Source organism: Octopus sinensis, linkage group LG25 (genome assembly GCF_006345805.1).
Source record: "Octopus sinensis linkage group LG25, ASM634580v1, whole genome shotgun sequence".
Lineage (NCBI taxonomy): Eukaryota > Metazoa > Mollusca > Cephalopoda > Octopoda > Octopodidae > Octopus > Octopus sinensis.
In genome coordinates, this window is record NC_043021.1 from 8,222,771 (window position 1) to 8,248,804 (window position 26,034).

Consider the following 26,034-nt stretch of genomic DNA (forward strand, 5'->3'; position numbering starts at 1 on the left):
AGATCAGCAGATAATTATTGAAAGGCATACAATTATGACACTGGCTTCGTCTTTGGTAGATTCAGCGACTTGTCTTGCTTGGTGTACCCACTTTGGATTGTTGAAGAATTCTCACATCTGTCCAGGGCAAAACTCCATTCAAACTAAGTCTAGCATTTTTTCCACATCTCTTACTTGCTGTTCATAGTGTGTACCACTTATGATTATGAAATGTTTAATTGCAATAAACTTTTGGGATCACTATGATTTTACAAGTGAGGGAACGTGGCCTAGTGGTTAGGGTGTCAGCATCATGATTGCAAGATTGTAGTGTCGATTCCTGGACCGGGTGACGCGTTGCGTTTTTGAGCAAAACACTTCATTTCATGTTGCTCCAGTCCACTCAGCTGGCAAAAATGAGTAACACTGCGATGGACTGGTGTCCCGTCCAGCTGGGGAACACATATGCCATTGAAACCGGGAAACCGGGCCCATGAGCCTGGTTAGGCTTTAAAAGGGTGCATTTATTATTTTTTTATGATTTTACAAACATCAAATAGGAAATTACCCAAAACCAAACTGAAATTGTAAAATATCTCTCAGTATAAAGTTATAAAAAAGATTTTAAGTATATTAAATGAGCTTTTTGACTTAGTTCTGAATAATCAAATTGATTTGTTTGGTGGTTGCAATCTCATTCTGTTTTCTTCTTTGGTAAGTTTTAATTTCTTACTCATTTGTCATTCAGTCTGATAGAAAGGATATTAGATGGAAAATATATTTTTTCCCTTCCTTTATAAGTTTTCTTCATGATATAAGGAAGGCACAATTTTCACAGTTAAAGAAGTAGTATTCACATTATCAAAGCCCAGTGGCTGCTTCAGAATCATTCATCTCATGATCACAAGCATTAGCTTCCTAGAAAAGAGAAAACCAAAAATTATTACCATAAATCTTTGAGTATAATTCGCATTTTTTCCCCAAAATTTAAAGGTCAAAATCCCTAGTGAGTATTATACACGAGGTTAAAAATGAAAAATATTTTCTAAGCAATGTCCGAGTCTCTATTTGCTGTCCAGCAATGTTTATTCAGACACATTTTGTGATGTCGGCCGCGAAAATACGTTAAGCTAAGCCCGAAAGCAATGAAGTCATAAAAGAATCATCCATAACTTGCAGTAAGCAACATTTATTAAACGTTATTACTGCTATTTCTTTATTTTCTGCAAACAAAATGCACAAAAATGCTACACGTGTGCATTACGTTATATATATACAATAATAATAAAGGATGTTACCGTATACAGTTTTACAAACCAAGGACGTTATATAGACCTCCTTGACTCAAGTTAGAGAAGGGGTGCGTATTATACACAAGGTTGAGGTTTTTCGGAGGTACAGCCCCCTAAAAATTCCCTGCATATTATACTCAAGGGCGGACTATACTCGAGGATTTACGGTACTCAATAACCCCACAACAGAAACTTTCTTACATTCAAATGATAAATTACTTCCCTTTACTCAACAATTTCAAAGGTTTTTAGACAGTTTATGAATTTAATTTAAGTGAGGTATTTCAACTTTTCTCCTTAAGATAAATGGTTTGTGATCTCATCCAACGTTGCAAAATATTAAGAAATTTTTACTATTTTTATTTTTTATTTGTTCTAGTGTTGTTTATTCATTTATTTATTTAGTTTGTTGCTTGTTAGATATTTTTAAGAGAATTTCAAATTTTGGGATTAAAGAGAAGTTATCCTTAAATTGGTACAACTACTTGGCACAACTACTTGTAATGTTGCAGATTCAGTTATAGGCACCTGAGAGTCAGGTGGTGACATTAAAATTGGTGAGTTATTAAGTCTGTGACTCAAGAACAGGAACAGTCTCTCCAACTGGCTTCCACCAATTTCTATCTACCGAATTTGGTCAATAATAATAATAATGAAATTATTGTATACAGTGCTCAGGTGCACCACAACTTGTCAAAAGTGTGTATAAAGAACTGAAGGTGTCCAGAATTGTGTCTGGTACATACTGGAATGATTAAAATTAATGTGCCGGTGGCACGTAAAAAGCACCATCCGATCGTGGCCATTGCCAGCCACGCCTGGCCCCCATGCTGGTGGCACGTAAAAAGCACCATCCAACCGTGGCCATTTGCCAGTTCCGTCTGGCACCTGTGCCGGTGGCACGTAAAAATCATCCACTACACTCACGGAGTAGTTGGCGTTAGGAAGGGCATCCAGCCATAGAAACATTGCCAGATCAGACTGGGCCTGGTGCAGCCTTCTGGCTTCCCAGACCCCAGTTGAACCGTCCAACCCATGCTAGCATGATGGAAAGCGGACGCTAAATGATGATGATGATGCTGTTAATCATTATGTTAATGTCATTTTCTCACTGATAATTATTTTTAATTAGATTTTTTTTTCTGCATATTACATTAAGTATGTTAATACTAAGCTAGCTACAATTCTTAAAAACATGCATTTTTATCTGGAATGAGAGTTATAGGGAAACAAAATAAATTTTTTTATTAAAGCGTAATTTTGTTCTGTAACATACCTTATAGATTGTGCTAGGAAACTTGAACTGTACATGCCGAAAATCATGGAAGAACGTTCCTACATAGATAAGAATCATCAAGGCAAGTAGCCATTCACTGCATGTTGATGTGAGATAGACTCCTTTATGAACAGTCTGAAATATTCAAGTTATACAGATCGTCAATAACATGTAACAAAGAAAATTCTCTTCTAAATACTCAAATATATATATATATATATGAGCATGGAATTTTGTCAGTGAACAAGTTGTAGTCTCAAAACGACGAAAATATTTTGGCAAATTAAATTTAAATGTTGAAGTGAATCTAACGGTTTTTGTGTGTTTTTAAATGGCTTATAAACACCTTCCATGCTGCAATTGTTTTTGTTTCAGTACACTATATCTCAGATCGGGTCACTTGCTATGCAAGTACATCTCCGTACATATATATATATATATATAAACATATATACAGAATTTGAGGAAGCAACATCCACATAAGGAATTGTTAAAAACAATCATGATACCAACTGGGTTTAACCACATATATTGATAGGAAGATCATCAATATATATACTCTTACTCTTTACTCTTTTACTTGTTTCAGTCATTTGACTGCGGCCATGCTGGAGCACCGCCTTTTAGTCGAGCAAATCGACCCCGGGACTTATTCTTTGTAAGCCCAGTACTTATTCTATCGGTCTCTTTTGCCGAACCGCTAAGTTACGGGGACGTAAACACACCAGCATCAGTTGTCAAGCAATGCTAGGGGGACAAACACAGACACACAAACACATACACACACACACACATATATATACACACATATATACGACAGGCTTCTTTCAGTTTCCGTCTACCAAATCCACTCACAAGGCATTGGTCGGCCCGGGGCTATAGCAGAAGACACTTGCCCAAGATGCCCCGCAGTGGGACTGAACCCGGAACCATGTGGTTGGTAAACAAGCTACTTACCACACAGCCACTCCTGTGCCTGTGTATATGTGTATAAACAGATTTTTTTGGATACTTTTGAGGTATTTTGTTGGTTGAGGTGGTTCCTTTTATATTCTTATAGGTATATTTTTTAATTTTTTGATTTGCATTACTTTTTCAATTGTAATACAAATAAAATGAACCAAGCATCTTTTTAATTTTTCTTCTCTATTTTCTTTTATTGACTTTTTAATTTTATAAATCAGGTCATCCCATAAGTTCTGTCCGATTTTACCTTTTTTAAAATTGAATGAAATTTAATAGTATTTTAAGATGTCTAATGGAATTAAAAATTGTTTTTATGCATTTGTATACATTTAAACTAATTAAATATTATTTTACAGAATAAGGGAATTAAAATTTCTTTGATTAAAACCCTTTCTAACATGGAAGTATCAAAGAGCATTTGAGGCACATAATGCTTTATGAATACAAAAAAAAAGGAAACTTTGCAGTCGAAGCGACTTGAAACATACACTCATTTTATGGGAAAGAATGCTTGAATGAAAGAACTTGCAGAAGATGGTTTGCAAAATTCAGAAGTGGAGATTTCAGCCTTGAAGATGAAGATCAAACAGGATGACCAGTTGAGTTTAATGATAAGCTCCTTGAGGCATTACTTGAAGAAAATCCTGCATTATTAGTTGAAGAATTGGCAATAAAGCTTAGTTCAAACCATACAACTGTTCATCATCATCTTCAACAACTTGGAAAGGTTCCTAAACTTGGAAAATGGGTTCCTCATGAATTGTCTGAAAGCAACTGCAAATCTCGAGTTGACATCTGCTCTTCTCTCCTTTCTCACAAACTCATTTTACTCTTTTTGGATAGACTTGTGACTGGTGACAAAAAATGGACCTTCTATCAAAATGTTAAATGTCGTAAACAGTGACTTAGTAAAAGGGAAAAAGCTCAACCACAACCGAGAAGGGAACTTCATGGGAAAAAGGTTCTTCTCTCTATCTGGTGGGACTGCAAAGGAGTAATTTAATTTGAATTGTTACCATCTAATGCAACAATCAATGCTTAAGTCTACTTAGAGCATTTGAACCAAGCTTTGAAGAAAAAAAAGACCTGCTTTAGTGAATCGAAAAGGAGTGATATTTCATCAGGACAATGTTTGACCCGACATTGCAAAGATCAAATCACAGAAGATCAAAGAGCTTGGTTGGGAAAAAATTCCTCATCAACCTTATTCTCCTGACCTTGCTCCTTCAGACTACCATTTGTTTCATAGTTTACAGAATCATTTGGGGGACATAGCTTTCACAAGCCAAGAAGAGGTCGAAATTGACATTTTGGAGTTCTTCGCTTTGAAACCAAAAGAGTTTTACAATGATGGGATTAAAAAGCTAGTAAATAGATGGAAGGAAGTCATAGCTAATCAGGGAAAGTACATTGATGATTGAATTTCAATCAAATATAACATTTAATCACTTGTTTTCTTTATTAAAATTTCGGACAGAACTTATGGGATGACCTGATATATATATATGTATATATATTCATGAAGTTGTGAAGTAGACTGAAATAGACTTCATTTTATCCCCTTGCTTGAAATATTTTGAATACAAACTGTTTTCTCTTACTGTTACAAAATTTTTTTTTATATCTTTTACTTGTTTCAGTCATAGAACTGTGGCCATGCTGGAGCACTGCCTTGAAGAGTTTAGTCAAACAAATCGATTTATTTTTAAACCTGGTGATTATTCTATCAGTTTCTTTTGCAAAAAAAAAAAATGCTAAGTTATGGGAGTATAAACAAACCAACACTGGTTATCAAATGGTAATCAAACGCAACACACATACAAAGACACATACATACACACATGCATTTATACATACAGCAGGCTTCCACACAGTCTCCAAATACCAAATTAGCATCACAAGGCATTGATTGATCCAAGGGCTTTACTAGGTGCTGCAGTGGGACTGAAGCTGAAACCATGTTGTTGTAAGCAAAATTCTTAACCGCACGACTAAATATGCTAATTTATTAACTCTATCAACTTGTATTTTGTAAATATTTCACAAGGTAACAATCTTATTGGCACATTTCTCTGGCCATGGAGAAATATTACCTATTTCTTTACTACCCACAAGCGGCTAAACATAGAGAGGACAAACAAGGACAGACAAATGGATTAAGTCAATTATATCGACCCCAGTGTGTAACAGGTACTTATTTAATCGACCTCGAAAGGATGAAAGGCAAAGTCGACCTCGGTGGAATTTGAAATCAGAATGTAGTGGCAGACGAAATACCTATTTCTTTACTACCCACAAGGGGCTAAACATAGAGAGGACAAACAAGGACAGACTAACAGATTAAGTCGATTATATCGACCCCAGTGCGTAACTGGTACTTATTTAATCGACCCCAAAAAGATGAAAGGCAAAGTCAACCTCAGTGGAATTTGAAATCAGAACGTAGCAGCAGACGAAATACCTATTTCTTTACTACCCACAAGGGGCTAAACATAGAGAGGACAAACAAGGACAGACAAACAGATTAAGTCGATTATATCGACCCCAGTGCGTAACTGGTACTTATTTAATCGACCCCAAAAGGATGAAAGGCAAAGTCGACCTCGGCGGAATTTGAAATCAGAATGTAGTGGCAGACGAAATACCGCTCAGCATTTCACCCAGCATGCTAACGTTTCTGCCAGCTCGCCATGGAGAAATATTACCTTATTTGGAAACATGAGGGTTGGCAACAGGAAAAGGATCCAGCCATAGGAAATCCACCTCAATAAAATTCATCCAATGCAAGCAAGCATTGAAAAGCATTAAAATGATGATGATGATGATGATGGGAAGAGAGGTAGGTTGGTAGAATCATTAAGGTGTTAGACAAAATGACTTGTGGTGTTTACTCTTGGCCCTCTATACGAGTTCAATTCTTACTATGTTCAACTTTCATTCTGTCATATGAGTCAAGAACCAGGGTTCATTTAATCAGCAGTGTCCTCCCTAGAAGAATGTGTGGCATTGTGTCACTGTTGACAAACAATATTTATTAATTTTGACTTTTTACTTCCTCCCATTAACAATTATGAAACTATTCAAGACTTAAATGCTAATCCCCAACCCCGTCGTTATCCCTCACACCTGAAAAATGGGGTCAACTAGAAGATATCAAAAGTCTGCTGTAATTCACAAATCATAAAAGAAAATGAGCCGAGTATTGTAAGTGAACAACAGCAATGGTAAGGAAAGGGAGTAAGAAAGTTAGATGTTGTTATAAGGGAGAACTATTTTTATATGACAAAAGATGGACAACTGCCAACACTTTGGCTAAAATGAGACTGTTATAAGTATTAAAATGCTTTCATAATAGAGGTAATCTTTTAGATGTGGAGGCGCAATGGCCCAGTGGTTAGGGCAGCGGACTCGCGGTCGTAGGATCGCAGTTTCGATTCCCAGACCAGGTGTTGTGAGTGTTTATTGAGCGAAAACACCTAAAGCTCCACGAAGCTCCGGCAGGGGATGGTGGTGATCCCTGCTGTACTCTTTCACCACAACTTTCTCTCACTCTTACTTCCTGTTTCTGTTGTACCTGTATTTCAAAGGGCCGGCCTTGTCACTCTCTGTGTCACGCTGAATATCCCCGAGAACTACGTTAAGGGTACACGTGTGTCTGTGGAGTGCTCAGCCACTTGCACGTTAATTTCACGAGCAGGCTGTTCCGTTGATTCGGATCAACCGGAACCCTCGTCGTCGTAACCGACGGAGTGCTTCCATCCAATCTTTTAGATGCACATCAATGAAAGTAAGAAAGTTAACTCTTAAAGTCCCACATCAAGAATATCTACAGCTGTAGTCTAATCCCGAAATGCATAAAACTACAGTTCAAATGGTGTTTGTTGCTCAGGAGTTGAAACTACAACTAAGCAGTCTTTTTGTGCAAGAAATAGAGCTTAGTTGCATCTTAGAAATAACTGCTGATCAAAAGACTTCCTATTTGCATCATGAGTTTTTTTATAAAGTTTTACAAGTTAGAATGTGCTAGTATTTACTTATTATTGATGGCACGCATGAATGACGAAGCCACCTTGACTATGATCCTATGAACCGTAAAAATTAATACAGAGAGTTGCTTATTTACTCTTTTACTCTTTTACTTGTTTCAGTCATTTGACTGCGGCCATGGCCATGCTGGAGCACCGCCTTTTAGTCGAGCAACTCGACCCCGGGACTTATTCTTTTTGTAAGCCCAGTACTTATTCTATCGGTCTCTTTTTGCCGAACCGCTAAGTAACGGGGACGTAAACACACCAGCATCGGTTGTCAAGCAATGCTAGGGGGACAAACACAGACACACAAACATACACACACACACGTACATATATATATATATATACATATATACGACGGGCTTCTTTCAGTTTCCGTCTACCAAATTCACTCACAAGGCATTGGTCGGCCCGGGGCTATAGCAGAAGACACTTGCCCAAGATGACACGCAGTGGGACTGAACCCGGAACCATGTGGTTGGTTAGCAAGCTACTTACCACACAGCCACTTATTTACTTATTATTTATATTTAATTTATATATTAATGATTTAATTAGAAAATCGATGACCAGTAGCTGATTTCTGGTAAATATATAGTCTCTCATTTCGTTTTTGTCTTTGGTTTGCAAGATTCTTTATGTGAATTCGTGTGTTGAAGCATATTTTATTGTATCTGGGGAGAGTCATTCTTTTAGTGCTTTATTAATTTAACACACTCACCAATTCTGATAATGGACAGAGTCAATGACTATTGGAAAGGTTTCAAGACACAATGAAAAATTTAGCAAAAATAAATAAGTAGGTGGCTGTGTGGTAAGTAGCTTGCTTACCAACCACATGGTTCTGGGTTCAGTCCCACTGCATGGCACCTTGGGCAAGTGTCTTCTACTGTAGCCTCGGGCCGACCAAAGACTTGTGAGTGGATTTGGTAGACGGAAACTAAAAGAAGCTTGTCGTATATATGTATATGTATATATATATATATGTATGTGAGTGTATAAGTTTGTGTGGCTGTGTTTGTCCCCCACAACATTGCTTGACAACCGATGCTGGTGTGTTTATGTCCTTGTAACTTAGTGGTTTGGCAAAAGAGACTGATAGAATAAGTACTAGGCTTACAAAGAATAAGTCCTGGGGTCGATTTGCTCGACTAAAGGTGCTGCTCCAGCATGGCCACAGTCAAATGATTGAAACAAGTAAAAGAGAAATGAGTGGAAATCAGACCGGTGAGTGTGTTAAATTAGTAAGGCACTAAAAGAGAATGACTCTCCTCAGACACAATAAAATGCTTTCTTTTCTTTTATTTGTATCAGTATTTTATTTGCATGACTAAAGGTGGTGCTCCAGCATGGCCGCAGTCAAATGACTGAAACAAGTAAAAGAATAAAATAATAAATAAACAACCATCCTGAAATATAAACAATACAAAATAATTACATTTTAAATCCTCCTCTACATATTCTGTCTCTTTAGATTCTCATGTGGTATAAAAGTCAATCCACATGATAGTGACATATGAAAAATGTAATAAGGAATGTTTTAATACTTACATATTTTGAACCTTGATATTTATTTCGCTTGTAATATATTACTGTGATTATAACTGGAGTTAGTTAAGGTAAAATGAAAATGTATTCAACGAAAGGAAATTTATATGATACAGAAATGAATGAAGAAAGTGTTTTACAGTTTACTAGCAGTATCGCCTGGCGTTGCTCGGGTTTGTAAGGGAAATTAACTATATAAGCATTTTTAGAGAGTTATAGCCAAAAAATAGCAAAAAAATGCATTTAAAAATCGTTGACTCATCGTAGACATTTTTAGAGAGTTACTTCCCTTATATAATAGCGAAAAAATGCATTAAAATGGAAAAAAATGATGGTAAATTTTTTTTTTAATCATAGACTCATCGTAGACGCGCGCTAATACCCAGAAGGGCTTGATATGAATCACGACTATAAGATACCCGGTTTTGGTTAAACTGCACTGCAAAATGTGGGAGTAGTTAGGAATCTAAATCGTAGGAGACAGACACACAACTTTACTTTTATATATAAAGATAAGTCTTTCAGTTAATAATTACATACTAGAATAAATCTGTTAAAGAATTCTTTGTAGCTTAATGTAGAATCTAAATTTAAAAAACTTGCTGCTGGTTTTATATATTTTCTAGTTTGATAACATATCTGGAAAAGATGGCTGCTTGACATAAATAATAAATTAATTTTTTTGAAATTTTCAAGGAACATTAAAAAATCCAAATTTAGGAATAGCTTAAATGACCTTTATTTCACATTTTCTAGTTTAATAACTTTTAGTTCAGTATTTATCAGTTCAGGTTTTATTGTTTTCAGGAGGAGATTTTTGGAATTAGATAAATAACTATAAATGAAACTTGAATAGTAAGTTACTAAACATTAGTGTTTAGTAAGACATCCTGAAATAGAAATGAAACTTTTCATATTTCTTTTGCTTCTACAAATAAAAGTTTGGTTACCTGCTCATAGGTATACCATATTTTCAATGTAGAAACTCTATATAATAGGGCAGAAATTAAATTAAAAATGATTATTATTTTCACCATATTAGTTTAAAATTATTTTTGGCACAAGGCCAGAAATTTTGGAGAAGGGGTTAAGTCAATTAAATCGACCCAAGCTCAATTGATACATGCTTTATCAATCTCAAAAGGATGAAAGACAACCGATGCTGGTGTGTTTACGTCCCCGGTAGAATTTGAACTCAGAACGTAAAGATGGATAAAGTGGTAGAATTTGGTAGAATTTGGTACCTTGGTAGAATTTGAACTCAGAACGTAAAGATGAATAAAGTGGTAGAATTTGGTAGAATTTGGTACCTTGGTAGAATTTGAACTCAGAACGTAAAGATGAATAAAGTGGTAGAATTTGGTAGAATTTGGTACCTTGGTAGAATTTGAACTCAGAACTTAAAGATGGATAAAGTGGTAGAATTTGGTAGAATTTGGTACCTTGGTAGAATTTGAACTCAGAACGTAAAGATGGACAAAGTGCCGCTAAGCATTTTGCCTAGTGTGCTAATGATTCTGCCAGCTCGCTGCCTTTATTTTCACCATATTAGATAATATTTAAATTACCAAGTAAAGTGAGGACATTGTAAGAATAATTCAGAATATCTTTTAGTACAGAATAAGAAAACAGATAAATTTCTAAAATGTCACATGTTAGATATTAACCTCTCCAAGGCACAACCAGCTGATGGCACCACCCTGCACACTTTTCCCTTTCTGTACTCTTTAATGTTTTGCAAGCTCACTGATGTAAACTCATTGCAACTTTGGCAAGAACAGTAAAGTTAATTTTTCACTGAGGAGGTTTAATAAGACTAAAACATATCTGAAGTTGTCTCCCTTATTGATGGAACATTTAAAATGATACTGGTTTCAAATCTTGGCAAAAGGCCTGCAATTTTGGGGTAGAGAATAAGTCAATTACATCAACTCCAGTTCATAACTGGTACTTATTTTATCGACCCTGAAAGGATGAAAGGCAAAGTCAACCTCAGCGGAATTTGAACTCAGAATGTAAATGACAGATGAAATATCGATAAGCATACAAGTTGATATATTTTTCATAACTGGGAAATACACCCAGCAACATCAACACTGTGCAAACATATATTGGGTTGTCCAGAAAGTTTGTGCTGATTTATAGTAGCTTATCTTTCGACTTATTTTAGAACATGGTTGAGTTCATAAAATAGGATTTGACTACACCTCCATTTAGAGTACAGTTTAACCCTTTCATTACCATATTTCTTTTGAGATGCTCTGTGTTTCTTTCAATTTAATTCAAATATAACAAAGAATTTAATAAGATAACTTAGCTATCATTCAGCTGGTGTCAGGAACATACATTGTGACTAAGGTGTGATAGAAGATTTTAATTCAAAACTTATGAAAACAAGACATTTGTACTACAGAGCCAGAGGCAGTGTCAGCCGGATTGGTATTAAAAGGGTTAAGCTATCTTTCTGTGGAAGAAGGTTTATGTTCCTATAACCTGTGTTAATTCTGTAACCCTTTAAAATGGAAGATAAGAAAGTTCATTTTTGGCACTTGATGCTTTTCTTTTTCCATAAAGGGAAAAATACCTCACAAGCAACCAAAGAAATATGCACAGTTTACGGTGATGTTTCTTTATATGAAAGAACTGTACGGAAGTGGTTCACAAAGTTCCGAGCTGGAGATTGTAGCCTTATTGATAAAGAGCGATCAGGCAGACCATCCACTACAGATGATGACCAAATCAAGTCATTAATTGAGAATAACCCACATTGTACAACCTGAGAATTGGCAGAAAGCCTCAACCTATCAAAATCCATCGTTCATGAGCATCTAGTAAAACTTGGGTAATGGCAAGTATTTATTGATCTTTTTCTTTCCTTTAAAAATCGGCATGAACTTTCCGGACAACCCAATATTTACCAAAATTAAAATGACTAGATTAAATTTATTACATATTCTATTTGTTTAGGAAAAGCTTTATGATAAAATTCAGTTTAGAGTTCACCTCCACCCCCCCCAAAATCGATTTAACTCCTTAGTGTTCACATTACTCTGTTAACTGAAATGGTTTATTTACTCTTTACTCTTTTACTTGTTTCAGTCATTTGAGTGCGGCCATGCTGGAGCACCACCTTTAGTCGAGCAAATCGACCCCGGGACTTATTCTTTGTAAGCCCAGTACTTATTCTATCGGTCTCTTTTGCCGAACCGCTAAGTGACGGGGACGTAAACACACCAGCATCGGTTGTCAAGCAATGCTAGGGGGACAAACACAGACACACAAACACATACACACACATATATATATACATATATACGACAGGCTTCTTTCAGTTTCCGTCTACCAAATCCACTCACAAGGCATTGGTCGGCCCGGGGCTATAGCAGAAGACACTTGCCCAAGATGCCATGCAGTGGGACTGAACCCGGAACCATGTGGTTGGTTAGCAAGCTACTTACCACACAGCCACTCCTGCGCCTTTATTCATATTATTTTGAATTCATCATGCATTATCTTGGAACTTGGAGATTTCAATAATGTAATTGTTTATGTTCAAAATGGCATTCTAGTATAAGTGTAAGATGCCTGATCTGGCTAAATTGCACATAAAGCAAGTAGAATATTTTGGTTGGTTATGGTGGATATGGCCTGTTTAACCCTTTAGTGTTCAGATTATTCTATCAAACATAACGCTTATTGATTCACATTGATTTGAATTAATCATGCATTATCTCATATCTTCAAGATCTTGATGGTGTAATTACTTAATGTAGAATAACATTGTAGGGTAGGTGTGAGAGCCTGGATCTGGTCAGTTTGAACATAAAACAGATTAACTATTTTGGCCGGATATGGCCGGTTTAAATACTAAAGGGTTAAATGCTAAAGGGTTAGATAAAAGAAAATTTTTGATAATAGAGTAAAAAAAATACGAGAAACAATTTTTTTGATTTATAATTGTAATAAGGATACAAGTAACGAGTAAAATTGAAACCAGGACACTGACGACAAAACGAACTCGTTTGATACAAACGGAGGTATCCTTGCCAGTTAGGAAATTTTGTACCCAGCAGTAGGCAGAGCCTATAGCAAAGGCTAAAAATGCACCAAAATAATGTGGAACTTTAGCATATCTTGCCTAAAATGTAAAAAAAAAAGGAAAATTAAAAAATCAATATTTTAAAGAATTTAGAAAAACATTCAATGACATAATTTCAAAATTTTCCTCCCCCTCACTCACACGTTGACATAGAGTGAGTTGGTATTTAACTGTTAAAATTTCAACTTGAATAACTTCTTATCACAAGTCATTCAACTAGAGAGTTCGATTGGTACAAATCTCTCTATGTTGTTGGAAACTAGTTCAGTAACCTGTGTTGTTCAAGAATACAGCGAAATTCTTCAAGGGCAATTTTATGAGTCACCGAGTTAATGTTCTCTTGTTTCTTCACTAAATTATTATTTCCAATTTTAAGTTCTGAGTTAAATATGGTCATCCTGACTTAACATTTGGTTTTTAATTGGTTAGCCATTCTGAGTAATTAACTACAATAATATTTCATTTTGAATATGCTAATTTATCATGTCTACTGGTGCATGATATTGTACATTTGCTCACTGATGTAAACTCATTGCAACTTTGGCAAGAACAGTAAAGTTAATTTTTCACTGAGGAGGTCTAATAAGACTAAAACACATCAGAAGTTGTCTCCCTTATTGATGGAACATTTAAAATGATACTGGTTTCAAATCTTGGCAAAAGGCCTGCAATTTTGGGGTAGAGCAGTGGTTTTCAACCAGGGTTCCACCAGTACAGTCCAGGGGTTCTGCAAGAAGTTACAAAACTGTTAAAATCGGCAGTAATTTTTAATTCTCCTGTGCAGATATGTGTGCATAAGACTATTAAATTATTGCACAGGGGTTCCTCGAGCCAGTGGAATGTTTCCTTGGGGTTCCACTCCAGCAAAAAGTTTGAAAAGCACTGGGGTAGAGAATAAGTCAATTACATCAACTCCAGTGCATAACTGGTACTTATTTTATCGACCCTGAAAGGATGAAAGGCAAAGTCAACCTCAGCGGAATTTGAACTCAGAATGTAAAGTACAGATGAAATATCGATAAGCATTTTGGCCAGTTTGCTAATGATTCTGCCAGAATGCAGCCCTTTTGTTTAAAGTAATATCAGCTGTTAAGATAATTTGTCTTTTCCTCACTATGATGATTAAATTTCTATTGAACTGTTGATTTTCTTGCAGATGGCATTCTCTGCCTCCTCATTGAGCTCAAAGTCAGCTAACATTAAATAGACCAGCAGTTCAAAGACATTCCAGTCACAATCATTCCATCTTGTTTTCAGGGACAGTGTATCAGGGTTCTTCTTCTTCTAACCGCTCAGTTGAAGTCAACTCTCGGTCAAGCGTTGGATCAGTGTCCTCCAGTCAGTTCTATCCTGCGCCGCTTCTTTCAGATTGGCTATGTCCATTCCGGTATCACTCTTGATGGTGTCAAGCCAGCGGGTTCTTAGTCGGCCTCTTCCTCTCTCGCCACTGACCATTCCGAGCATGATGTCCTTCTCCAGGGATTTTCTCCGCATAATATGACCGAAATATGCCAATCTATGCTTGGTGATCCTAGCTTCTAGCAACATTTTCGGCCTTATCTGCTTAAGAACTTTTCCATTGGTGAGCCTTGCTGTCCATGGAATCCGCAAAAGTCTTCTCCAACACCAAAGCTCAAATGCATTAATTCTCTTCTGTTTTTTCTTAAAGATAATAAGGCATAATTTTTGGCTACTAAGCTTAGCAGGTTGAGCAACTAAATAGTAGAAGTTACATTTGAATAACAGACCTAAGTGTTTTGTTTCTCCTAATATGAATATTTTTCTGTCTTAGATTGCCTCAGTCTGAAAGAAATGAGTACCAATGGCCTTCAGAAATGTCACTGCCAAAACAATGCCTATTTATCAATATGTTTTCACTTACAAAATGCTAAACAACAACAACATCATCCTACTCCTCCTTAACATCATCAACACTATCATTATTTAATGTCCATTTTTCCATGCTTGTATGGGTCAGACAGAAATTGTCAAGGCAGATTTTCTATGACTGGATGCCTTTTCTGTTGCCAATCCTTACATTTTTCCAGGCAAGGTAATATTTCCTATGGACAGACATGTTTTCAATGGAAAACTAGAAATGAACAATATTGCTTGGGCCTCTTTTAGTTTCTGTCAATTAAATCCATTCACAAGGCTTTGGTTGGCTTCAAGCTGTTGTAGATGACACTTGCCCAAGGTATTGGGTAGTGGTATGTTGGGCATATTGAGGGGTGCTGAAAATCCCTGGCTTTTAGGGTATCACAAAAGGCCTTCTGAGTTCTTTTATAGTGAGTGAATTTGAGAGGGGAATATGTTGAAACATAATTAACTGATACTCCTGTATTTTCTTTTACCCAGGGACTTTTGAGCACCCAGGTTCTACTAAATATAAAACCAATCATATTGAGATATCTTTCTGTTATAGTTATACCAATGTAACAAGCTTTAACTTATTAAAAATGGAAATAAGCAATGAAACTTGCTGAAAAATATGAAGTATGAATGATTCTAAATTGAAATATTTCAATAGACAGAATTAATAAAATAAGAACTTAAACTTTTAAAACAAATAACATTTTCTTTCTTTTTGTTTCACTACATTGTAAAAAAAAAAAATCAGCAAATTCAATAAATATTTCAAAAAATGTAATTAACAATGCTCATTAAGGGAAAATAATCAAATTTTGATAATTCTGTAACATACTCACATGGAAATTGCCAACCATACTGAGACCAAAAGCTGAGATGAGACCGAGTACAAGGCCAGCCTTATTAAGACGGTTCTCATTTGCTGATAAATTTTCATAACAAGCTTTTACTTGTAAGAAACGAATATAAGCATTGAAACCCACTAAAAAAGAAAAAGAAAAAAAAATGGAATGGTGATGAAAGGAAATATTTCAAGAGATGGAACTAAAAAAATAAAACAAAAAAGAAGAAAAAAATTCATCAAAATACACAAAATTGTAACAAAAAGTTTAAATAGAAATTTTTCCATCATAAACTTTTGAACATGTTTGTCTTTTGAGACATTTCATAAAAATCTATTTAGTTGCCATAGCAGCTTCATTTTGTTGTCCTATGTTCGAAAAATTATTTGAAAAAGCATTGAAACCACATGGTTCTGGGTTCAATCCCACTGTTAGCACCTCGGGCAAGTGTCTTCTACTATAGCCTCGGGCTGACCAAAGCCTTGTGAGTGGATTTCATAGATGGAAACTGAACGAAGCCTGTTGTTTGTATATATATGTATGTGTGTGTCTGTGTTTGTTCCCCCACCATCACTTGACAGCCAATGCTGGTATGTTTACGTCCCCATAACTTAGCGGTTCAGCAAAAGACACTGATAGGATAAGTACTAGACTTACAAAGAATAAGCCCCGGAGTCGATTTATTTGACTAAAGGCGATGCTCCAGCATGGCCACAGTCAAATGACTGAAACAAATAAAAGAGTAAGAGAGTATGGAAAACTAAACTGAACATAGAAGGAGTAAAACCCAGAACTGATTGTTATTTCACCCAAAGCTGCAATACATCAAATATACAGCACTCTACTGTCAGCTCACTCATCATCATCATCATCATCGTTAACGTCCGTTTTTCATGCTAGCATGGGTTGGACGATTTGACTGCAAATCACTGCACCAGGCTCCAATCTGATCTGGCAGAGTTTCTACAGCTGGATGCCCTTCCTAATGCCAAATATAATGCTAAATACAAATATGTAAGTGTGTCTGTATAAAGCATCTTAATGAGTGTGATGCATATGACAGCCAGTGTATTTCTTAGTATAATGTTGAACAATGGGGGTCTTAAGAACTGTGAGAAAGGAAAATAAAAAGCAAGAGTCAAGGAACATCAACTTACACAAAAGAGCACCAATATTCAATGACTGCGAGAAGACCGATTTCTGTGGTTCGTCAACAGATGTGTAACTGAAAATTAAAGAAAGAAAAAGTAGAAAATATAATACAGGGAAAATTATTTATTTCCCACTGTTGTGATGAGAGTTACAACACCCCTTGCAAGAAATAGACTGGTCCGAGTAAAGTATAAATAGTAACGATCCGAGTGAGTTCGGAGTCGAGTGAAGTTTGTGTTAGTTTGCAACGAAGTCAGAAGGTGTCAGTTGGTTAGTTCACAAGGAATATTGATTGTTGGTTTGTAAAGAGATTTGTTAGTTTGTTACAGTGTTTTTACTGTTGTCTGGTTATCTTATTTATTGTACGTAATAAATTACATTACAAAATCTGTCAATGAGGGTTTAGAAGCTCACATAGGTTATTTAACAATTTTGTTTGTGATACAACTTGTTAAGCAAGATTGCAAATCATGGTTGGATGAACAAAAAGTGAGATTGCTATAATGAAAATTAGTTCCATTGGAGCATGAACATTACTGTAATTTCATATTTCCCAAAAAACTCAATGAAATTTGTTTTAAAGAAACATATTCAGTGGTAAAACTTCTCTATTTAACACTTGAATGGAGTGTTGGAATATAATGTAAAAAAGAGAATGATGATTTTATCACATATGTAGGAACAGTCAACAGGATGTGTGAAAGCTTTTTACTGAAAGAACTTACACCTGAAATGTTCGAGTGTTTTATTTTCATACAAGGCCTTACAGTAAATGAAGATAAAGAAATTTGGGCAAGAATTCTTTCTAAATTGGAGGAACAAGTGAACCAAGATCTAACCTTACAGTCCGAGGCAGAAGAATGCCAAAAGATGGTAAACCTGAAACATGATGTAGAAAAAATTCAAGGAAAGGATTCCTCAAAAATACAGATATGCCGACTGGAAAAGTACAAACAAAAAAGAACGCCATATCCTAATCTATGTGAGGGAATACAAATCAGAAAAGACTGTCCATTTAAAGATCAAAAATGTTACAATTGCAAAAGAATTGGTCACAAGAGTTCACACTGCAGAACAAAATTGTGAAGGTCAAACTTTAAAAATCTTAGAGTGCTCTCAGCAGAAACAAAAATCGACTCCCAAATAAGAAAATTTGTGGATGTAAAAATAAATGAAATACATATTAAACTTCAATTTGATACTGGAAGTGATATTTCAATAATAAATATGGACACATGGAAAAAATAAACCTATGTTGAGAAAAACAGTGAAATCTGCTTGTAACATAATGGGTGACAAATTACATTTCATAGGCGAAATATAGACTAATGACACATTTGAAGGGAAAACTTTCAAGGTGAAAGTCTTTGTCATTAAAAATGCAGCTGATCGATTTGGTACCGATTAGTTAGAATTATTCGATTAGTGGGACCTCTCCATAAATTTATTGTAAAAGTGTAAATGGCTATCTCTCTAAAAATAATTCATCTGAAGAGTTATCTCTTTTTTTTTACTTGTTTCAGTCATTTTGACTGCGGCCATGCTGGAGCACCGCCTTTAATCGAGCAAATCGACCCCAGGACTTATTCTTTGTAAGCCTAGTACTTATTCTATCGGTCTCTTTTGCCGAACCACTAAGTTACAGGGCCGTAAACACACCAGCATCGGTTGTCAAGCAATGTTGGGTGGACAAACACAGACACACACAAACACACACACATATATATATACATATACATATATATGATGGGCTTCTTTCAGTTTCCGTCTACCAAATCCACTCACAAGGCTTTGGTCGGCCTGAGGCTATAGTAGAAGACACATGCCCAAGGTGCCACGCAGTGGGACTGAACCCGGAACCATGTGGTTGGTAAACAAGCTACTTACCACACAGCCACTCCAGTTACCAAATTAAGATTCAATAACCCTCTTCAAGCCAAACTAAATCTGATATTGGAAACTTCAGAAGCTCTAAAAATAAGATCATGTTTTCTGATAAGACTAATAATTATTATGAGACCACCAATGACCTATATAATAAGTTACTGAATGACACCATTTCCACTAAATATAAGAAACCTAACATATTAATAATGAGGTAAAATTCTTATCTAAACATGGTAAAATTGCTGACAGATTAGAATACTTAGCAAAACGAGAAGCTTTCATTACTCTAAAAGTTCACAAACCTAATTTCACTTTTAAGCCTATATGTAGACTTTTAAACCCAGTGAGAACAGAAATTGGTTTAGTATAAAAAAAAAACAACAAAAAAAAAAAAAGGAAATATTAATATCAGAATAAGGAAAATTGTTAAGTACAGTAATGGGTTAATAGTAACACTATAACAGATTAGTTTAAAAATTCAATGGATAAGCAAGCATAGGGCTAGATTTACAGTTTGACATTGTAGATTTTTATCCCTCTATATTGAGTATACACGCAGCAAGTATAGATGGGCTGGACACGTCGCCTGGCTCACCGATAATCGGTGGACGCACGCAGTTGACGAGTGGTACCCGCGTGAGCGGAAAAGACCACCCGGAAGACCTCCACGACAGTGGAGTTACAATTTCAGGAGGACGATTGGGATCACGTGGATGAAAAAGGCGTGATCCAGAGAGGAGTGGACAGCGTGCTGTGACCAGCGGTGTCAAATGGACGCCTGACGGACTGGTCGATCAAAGTGATCAAAGTGATATTGAGATTATTGTCCAATAAGGCACTTAATTTCACAAAAGCATATGCTCATATAGACCACACGGACATAGACTTAGACTTTATAATGTGTGGGAGAAAAGTCCTTCAATTTAGTAAGGGCTCAGCATGAGCTAAAAAATCCAGTACAGATGAATTGTCCAATGTATCAATGGGACTGTATGAGTATGGACATGTGATCTTAAAGGTCTCTTTATATTAAATACACTGACATCCAAGTTCTCATCCCACGATATTGGCCTATACTAGGATGATGGTTTGAGAATATCTCATGACTGTGATGGTCATATTCCTGATAAATTTATGAAAAGAACTCATCGATACCTTTAATCAATTAGGCCTGAAAAATCACTGTTACAATTAATCTGTCCAATATTTACATTATTTACATTTGACGGATATTTGTCCCCTTCTTAAATCTTCAGATTTATAAGCTCTAAAATTAATTCCATAATTGCCCACGGGCATATGACGTAGTGGTTAAGAGTGCGGGCTACTAACCCCAAGATTCTGAGTTCGATTCTAAGCAGTGACCTGAATAATAATAATATCGAAAAATACCTTAGGAATGAGAACCCAGGTTTGAAATTTCCCCCAAGACACCTAATGAAGGATGGAGAATATATCAGCCAAAACGTTCTGTTAACAACAAACAAGATGAGGACAAATATCCGTCAAATGTACATAATTCTTCGTCTCTTAAATACAGTAAGAAGATTTGTTTACAATTTCAAACAACAAGAATAGCAACAGGTGTCTTTTGACTAAAAGGACAAGTTAAGTTTAGCTGGCATGTGAAGTGAAAGCCTTATGACGACAAACATAGATGAAAGTCAGGAGACAGGAAAATAAGGTGTTGTGCGAGTGGCGGTCAGGCCAAGAAAGAAAGATCATGCTTGGCTGAGCACCAAGCATGTGGAAAGAACACAGAGAGGTAGGGACCAGAGGGATTGAAGTATTAGGGAAGGATGTTCATGTTGTTGCACATATTCACATGCTTTCTTCCAAAAATTTGGGGTTTTGTGCTTATGCCTTCTCATAGGTCTACTAGTCACACAGGTTGTGCTGTGGGGGAGAATTACTTGCTAGTAGGTTGGTGCTAAGTTTATTAAGGTTGATAGAATTATTAAGGTTCTGAGAGTTATCATTATTAAATTTGGGGTGGTTACAGGGATTATTGTGGAGGCACATGGCCTAGTGGTTAGAGCAGCGGACTCGCGGTTGAGGGATTGCAGGTTCGGATCTTAGACAGGGCAATGTGTGTGTTTATGAGCGAAACACCTAAGCTCCACGCGGCTCCGGCAGAAGGTAATGGCGAAACTTCTGCTGACTTTCGCCACAACTTTCTCTCACTCTTTCCTCCTGCATCTAGCAGCTCACCTGCGACGGATTGGTGTCCCATACACTGGTGTCCCATCCAGGTGGGGAACCTATATGCCAAGGAAACCGGGAAACCGGGCCCTTATGAGCCAGGCGTGGCTTGAGAAGGAACAAACATAGGGATTTTTATTTTTATTCTTACTATTACTGCTATTGTTGTTATTGTTACTTCTATCTAAATACAAAATGTCTATTTTTTTATTATTTAGGGAGGAAATGACGCATGAGGCTATAACCTATCCTTATTACTCTACAATTAATAAGTTTTGAATACCTGCTACTCTTATCAAAGTGCTTATTTAAAATGTTAAAATTTAGTTTAGCTAAGTCAGTTTTTATTTGCATAGCACATGGGAGTATGAGCCAATTAATGTCACTCATTTCTCAATTATCTTGACGAATGACACAAATTAATTGCTGTCAGAGTGATGCACGTGGTGTATATGCTTATTAGTAGTGGAGGCGCAATGGCCCAGTGGTTAGGGCAGCGGACTCGCGGTCGTAGGATCGCGGTTTCGATTCCCAGACCGGGCGTTGTGAGTGTTTATTGAGCGAAAACACCTAAAGCTCCACGAGGCTCCGGCAGGGGATGGTGGTGATCCCTGCTGTACTCTTTCACCACAACTTTCTCTCACTCTTACTTCCTGTTTCTGTTGTACCTGTATTTCAAAGGGCCAGCCTTGTCACTCTCTGCGTGATGCTGAATATCCCCGAGAACTACGTTAAAGGTACACGTGTCTGTGGAGTGCTCAGCCACTTACACGTTAATTTCATGAGCAGGCTGTTCCGTTGATTCGGATCAACCGGAACCCTCGTCGTCGTAACCGACGGAGTGCTTCCATGCTTATTAGCATTAATCTTATTACGTAAGCTGTATGCGTAAATACTGCCATCAGAGGTGCTAGGACCTGGTTTCTGCATATAATGCTTTGAGTTATTGCTGTAGTCAACGTGATTAGTAAATTTATTGGCATTATTCATAATTTACCTAGTACTCCTTGTTTTATTATTAGTTGTATTTCTATTATTATTGATGTTCTTCTTGGTGTTGAAAGTTCCATTTATGTTAGTGTCATGTACTATAAGTTTCTGAGCTTCATTATTTAATTTAGAGATATTTCTATGTTTTGTGTTATTGCTATCAAGGTTGCAAATATCGCTCCAATACAGTGTATTGCTATGTGGGATATATTTAATTTTACCTTTGTAACCTGCATCTTCAAGTGATTTATTATACTTATATTTATGTTTATTGAATAAGTCCTCATTAGAAGAGAGATAAGAAATTCTTTTACTCATGCCTTTTATAAGAGAATTTTTATAGATTGTGGATGATTACTTTGATAGTTTGTATATTTTAAGTTAGATTTAGGTTTCATGTAACGTTGGTGTATATAGATAAATATATATATATATATATATATATATATATATATATACAAGGTAAGAAAATGGAGAAATACATCTAAATCAAATATCAATTACCAGATAATACTCAATCACATACTTTATTAAACCACCACATAAGAGACTGTAGGGTTAAACATAAAAAAAACAGAACAAATCAGTACACATAAAGGAATGTACATAAAAAAGTGTACATAAAAGAGTAATGTTGTATAATAAGTAGAATATATATAAAAAAGAGAATATTCTCTTTTATATATATTCTACTTATTATACAACATTACTCTTTTATGTACACTTTTTTATGTACATTCCTTTATGTGTACTGATTTGTTCTGTTTTTTTTATGTTTAACCCTACAGTCTCTTATGTGGTGGTTTAATAAAGTATGTGATTGAGTATTATCTGGTAATTGATATTTGATTTAGATGTATTTCTCCATTTTCTTATCTTGTATTAGTAATTTGTGGTAAATCATTTTACCTTTGCCCATATAATACAGTAAATGAATTGATTGCATCGCAATCCTTAACATTTATGTATTAACTTTGTTAGGTACTTCACTAGCAGTATATTGGATATATGTTATCCCATGGAGGGTTGCATTTACAACCCCTATCTCAATTTATATATATATATATATATATATATATATATAATATATATATATATATATATATATTATATATATATATATATCTATATACATATATATCTACATATAAATATATATAGATATATATTTCTATATACATCGTGACGTATATTTGCCATTTAAATATGGCTAACCCCTAAGGGTGGATGCATATATATATACGTATCTACATACATATATATATATATATATCTACATACATATATATACGTATCTACATACATATATACATATATATATATCTATATACATATATACATATATATAACGGGAAGCTTTATGAAAATAGACAAAAGACGAAGGCGGGTGGAAAACAAACGAACAATTGTATTAGTATGGCGCTCAGGAAATATAAATAAAACAAGTCTTTAACGTTTCGAGCCTACGCTCTTCAACAGAAAGATACACAGAGAGAAAAAAAACACAGAAAGAAGGAGAGAAAAAAAATGCGTGCAGTAGCTAACGAATCAACATGGCGATATATATATATCTACATACATATATACATATATATATATCTACATACATATATACATATATATATACACATCTATCTATCTATCTATCTATCTATACATACATACATATATATACATATATATATTTGGATCCATGCTACTTCAAGTTTTGCAGGTTCCTAATGGGCACTAGACTCCTTCAGGATTTTGGAATGTGGAATTTGGTATTCCAAAAGCCTGAACGAATCGGGCCCCATTAGTGTTGTATAAGCACTGCTCTAAAATTATAAAAGAATGGTAACATTATAAATTTTAGAACAAAATATTTTAATTCTATAAAAGATTACACAAAAATTATGTAAAGCTGAAAATAGTGAAACAATTCTCACCTGATATAGGGTAGGAAGACATCTACATCTTTTTTTATAACACCAATGATATACCTATAATATACAAATAAATTTTAAAGATAGCAGCAATTGAATTTCATATGTATAGAAAGTGAGACAAAAATAAACGGCTGAATATAATAGATATCAGATGATATATGAAGGGAAAACTGGATATATGGTATGACAGGCTAATGAGTAAGTATTATGAGTAAGGTGGCGAGCTGGCAGAAACGGTAGAGCGCCGGGCGAAATGCTTAGTGGTATTTCTTCTGCCGTTACGTTCTGAGTTCAAATTCCGCCAAGGTCGACTTTGCCTTTCATCCTTTCGGGGGTCGATAAATTAAGTACCAGTTACGCACTGGGGTCGAATCGACTTAATCCGTCTGTCTGTCCTTGTTTGTCCTCTCTGTGTTTAGCCCCTTGTGGGTAGTAAAGAAATAGGTATTTCGTCTGCCGCTACGTTCTGAGTTCAAATTCCGCCAAGGTCGACTTTGCCTTTCATCCTTTCGGGGGTCGATAAATTAAGTACCAGTTATGCACTGGGGTCGAATCGACTTAATCCGTTTGTCTGTCCTTGTTTGTCCCCTCTATGTGTAGCCCCTTGTGGGTAGTAAAGAAATAAGTTTATGCAAACAGTTGAAGGTATCAGTGGTAGAAAAAAGCTAAGGAAAAGAAGGAAAAATATGGAGAATTCACTGCACAGTCAAAATTTTGGGCATCACAGATGGCAGTAATGCCTATAATTATTAGTATGGAATGCTCCTGTGCAATCCATAACAGTAATTATTTACACTATTTCAAAAATCACAAATATTGCATTACAATTTCATTCACTGCATAATTTATTATTTGCACATAGTTTAACATTGTTGCATGGTCTTTGAATGCCTTTAAGAAACATTTCTCAGTTGCCAGTGCTTGAAATAAGTCTCTGGGTCTGAAGATAACTTTCACAAATCTCAGAAGCTGCAAAAAGACTCATGGGTATTGCTCTTTATCCTCTGACTAAGTAATGAAAATTAAAAATGTTCTGCCTAATTTTTTTTGAGCAGAGATCTCCATATCATCATAGTTTTTTTTACCATATTATATGCTTAACTTTCTCTATAATCATTGCACTATCTGCCTGTCTGTCTGTCTTCCAATAGTATCAAGCAAGCAACTGGAGTAATAGAATCCTTGGTTGGTTTCATATTCATTCTCTCTGTTTGCACGGGGCAGATAAACTTTCCTATAAGATAGGAAGGAAAATAAGATAGCTTGTTTTCCTTCCTATCTTATACAAGAGAATTAGATACAAACTCATTCCAATCTATTTAACATTCCACTCTATGTTGACTGGTGATACAGTATGGGCAGATTTTCGAAATACAATGAATCTTTATACATTTATACAGTTAGGAAATTTTACAAATACACTTTTTCAAGGAGATATGATAAACCTATTTTAATGGGTAATACTACATGTACTTTTCATATTTTTTATATTGTGATATAATTCTTTGGACTAACAATGTTTGCAGCTGAAGAGAGCTTTAAACCATCTTTTATATCAATAATACAATGATGTAATAACGGATTGTTTATAAAGCTTGAAACACGAGTACCGCTATATCCTTTGTGATCTGTTTATAATTTTATTTGATATATTCTCTCACACCTCTGCCACTATCTGGCATATATAGGTGCTTACACTTATCAAATATTCACCCTAAATTTACAGTACTTATATATATATATATATATATATATATATATATATATGATATTTATTTTAAATATTTTAATTAATTGTATCTTATTTTTTAAACAAGAATACATTTGTTAAAATATTTCGTATTTTACAAGATTATTTACGTATATTTATTAATTTATCTAATTAATTATTTTATTATTGTTGTTATCTTTAACCTGAAGAGTGGCTATATTTATATTGAAGTGATTTTACTACTACTACTATTATTTTTACT

The 26,034-nt window shown here is 35.4% G+C and overlaps 1 protein-coding gene across 4 annotated transcripts in view; it reads right to left on the bottom strand.

The window, feature by feature from the left end:
* Nucleotides 1-397: 397 nt before the first annotated feature.
* Nucleotides 398-26,034, bottom strand: part of LOC115224426 (DNA damage-regulated autophagy modulator protein 2-like) — a 61,765-nt gene continuing 36,128 nt past the window's right edge. For 2 of the 4 annotated variants that reach the window (XM_029795325.2, XM_029795326.2), the window contains exons 4-10: nt 24,062-24,115; nt 17,060-17,127; nt 15,900-16,042; nt 13,065-13,230; nt 9,096-9,148; nt 2,548-2,682; nt 398-897 (exon numbers count right to left, since the gene is read on the bottom strand). In XM_029795325.2, coding sequence (XP_029651185.1) covers nt 841-897; nt 2,548-2,682; nt 9,096-9,148; nt 13,065-13,230; nt 15,900-16,042; nt 17,060-17,127; nt 24,062-24,115 — 676 coding nt within the window. In that variant the 3' untranslated portion in view covers nt 398-840. Of the gene's footprint in view, nt 898-2,547; nt 2,683-9,095; nt 9,149-12,671; nt 12,749-12,971; nt 13,231-15,899; nt 16,043-17,059; nt 17,128-24,061; nt 24,116-26,034 lie in introns of those variants that run through there. The other 2 variants (XM_036513272.1, XM_036513273.1) reach the window with 2 other exon arrangements.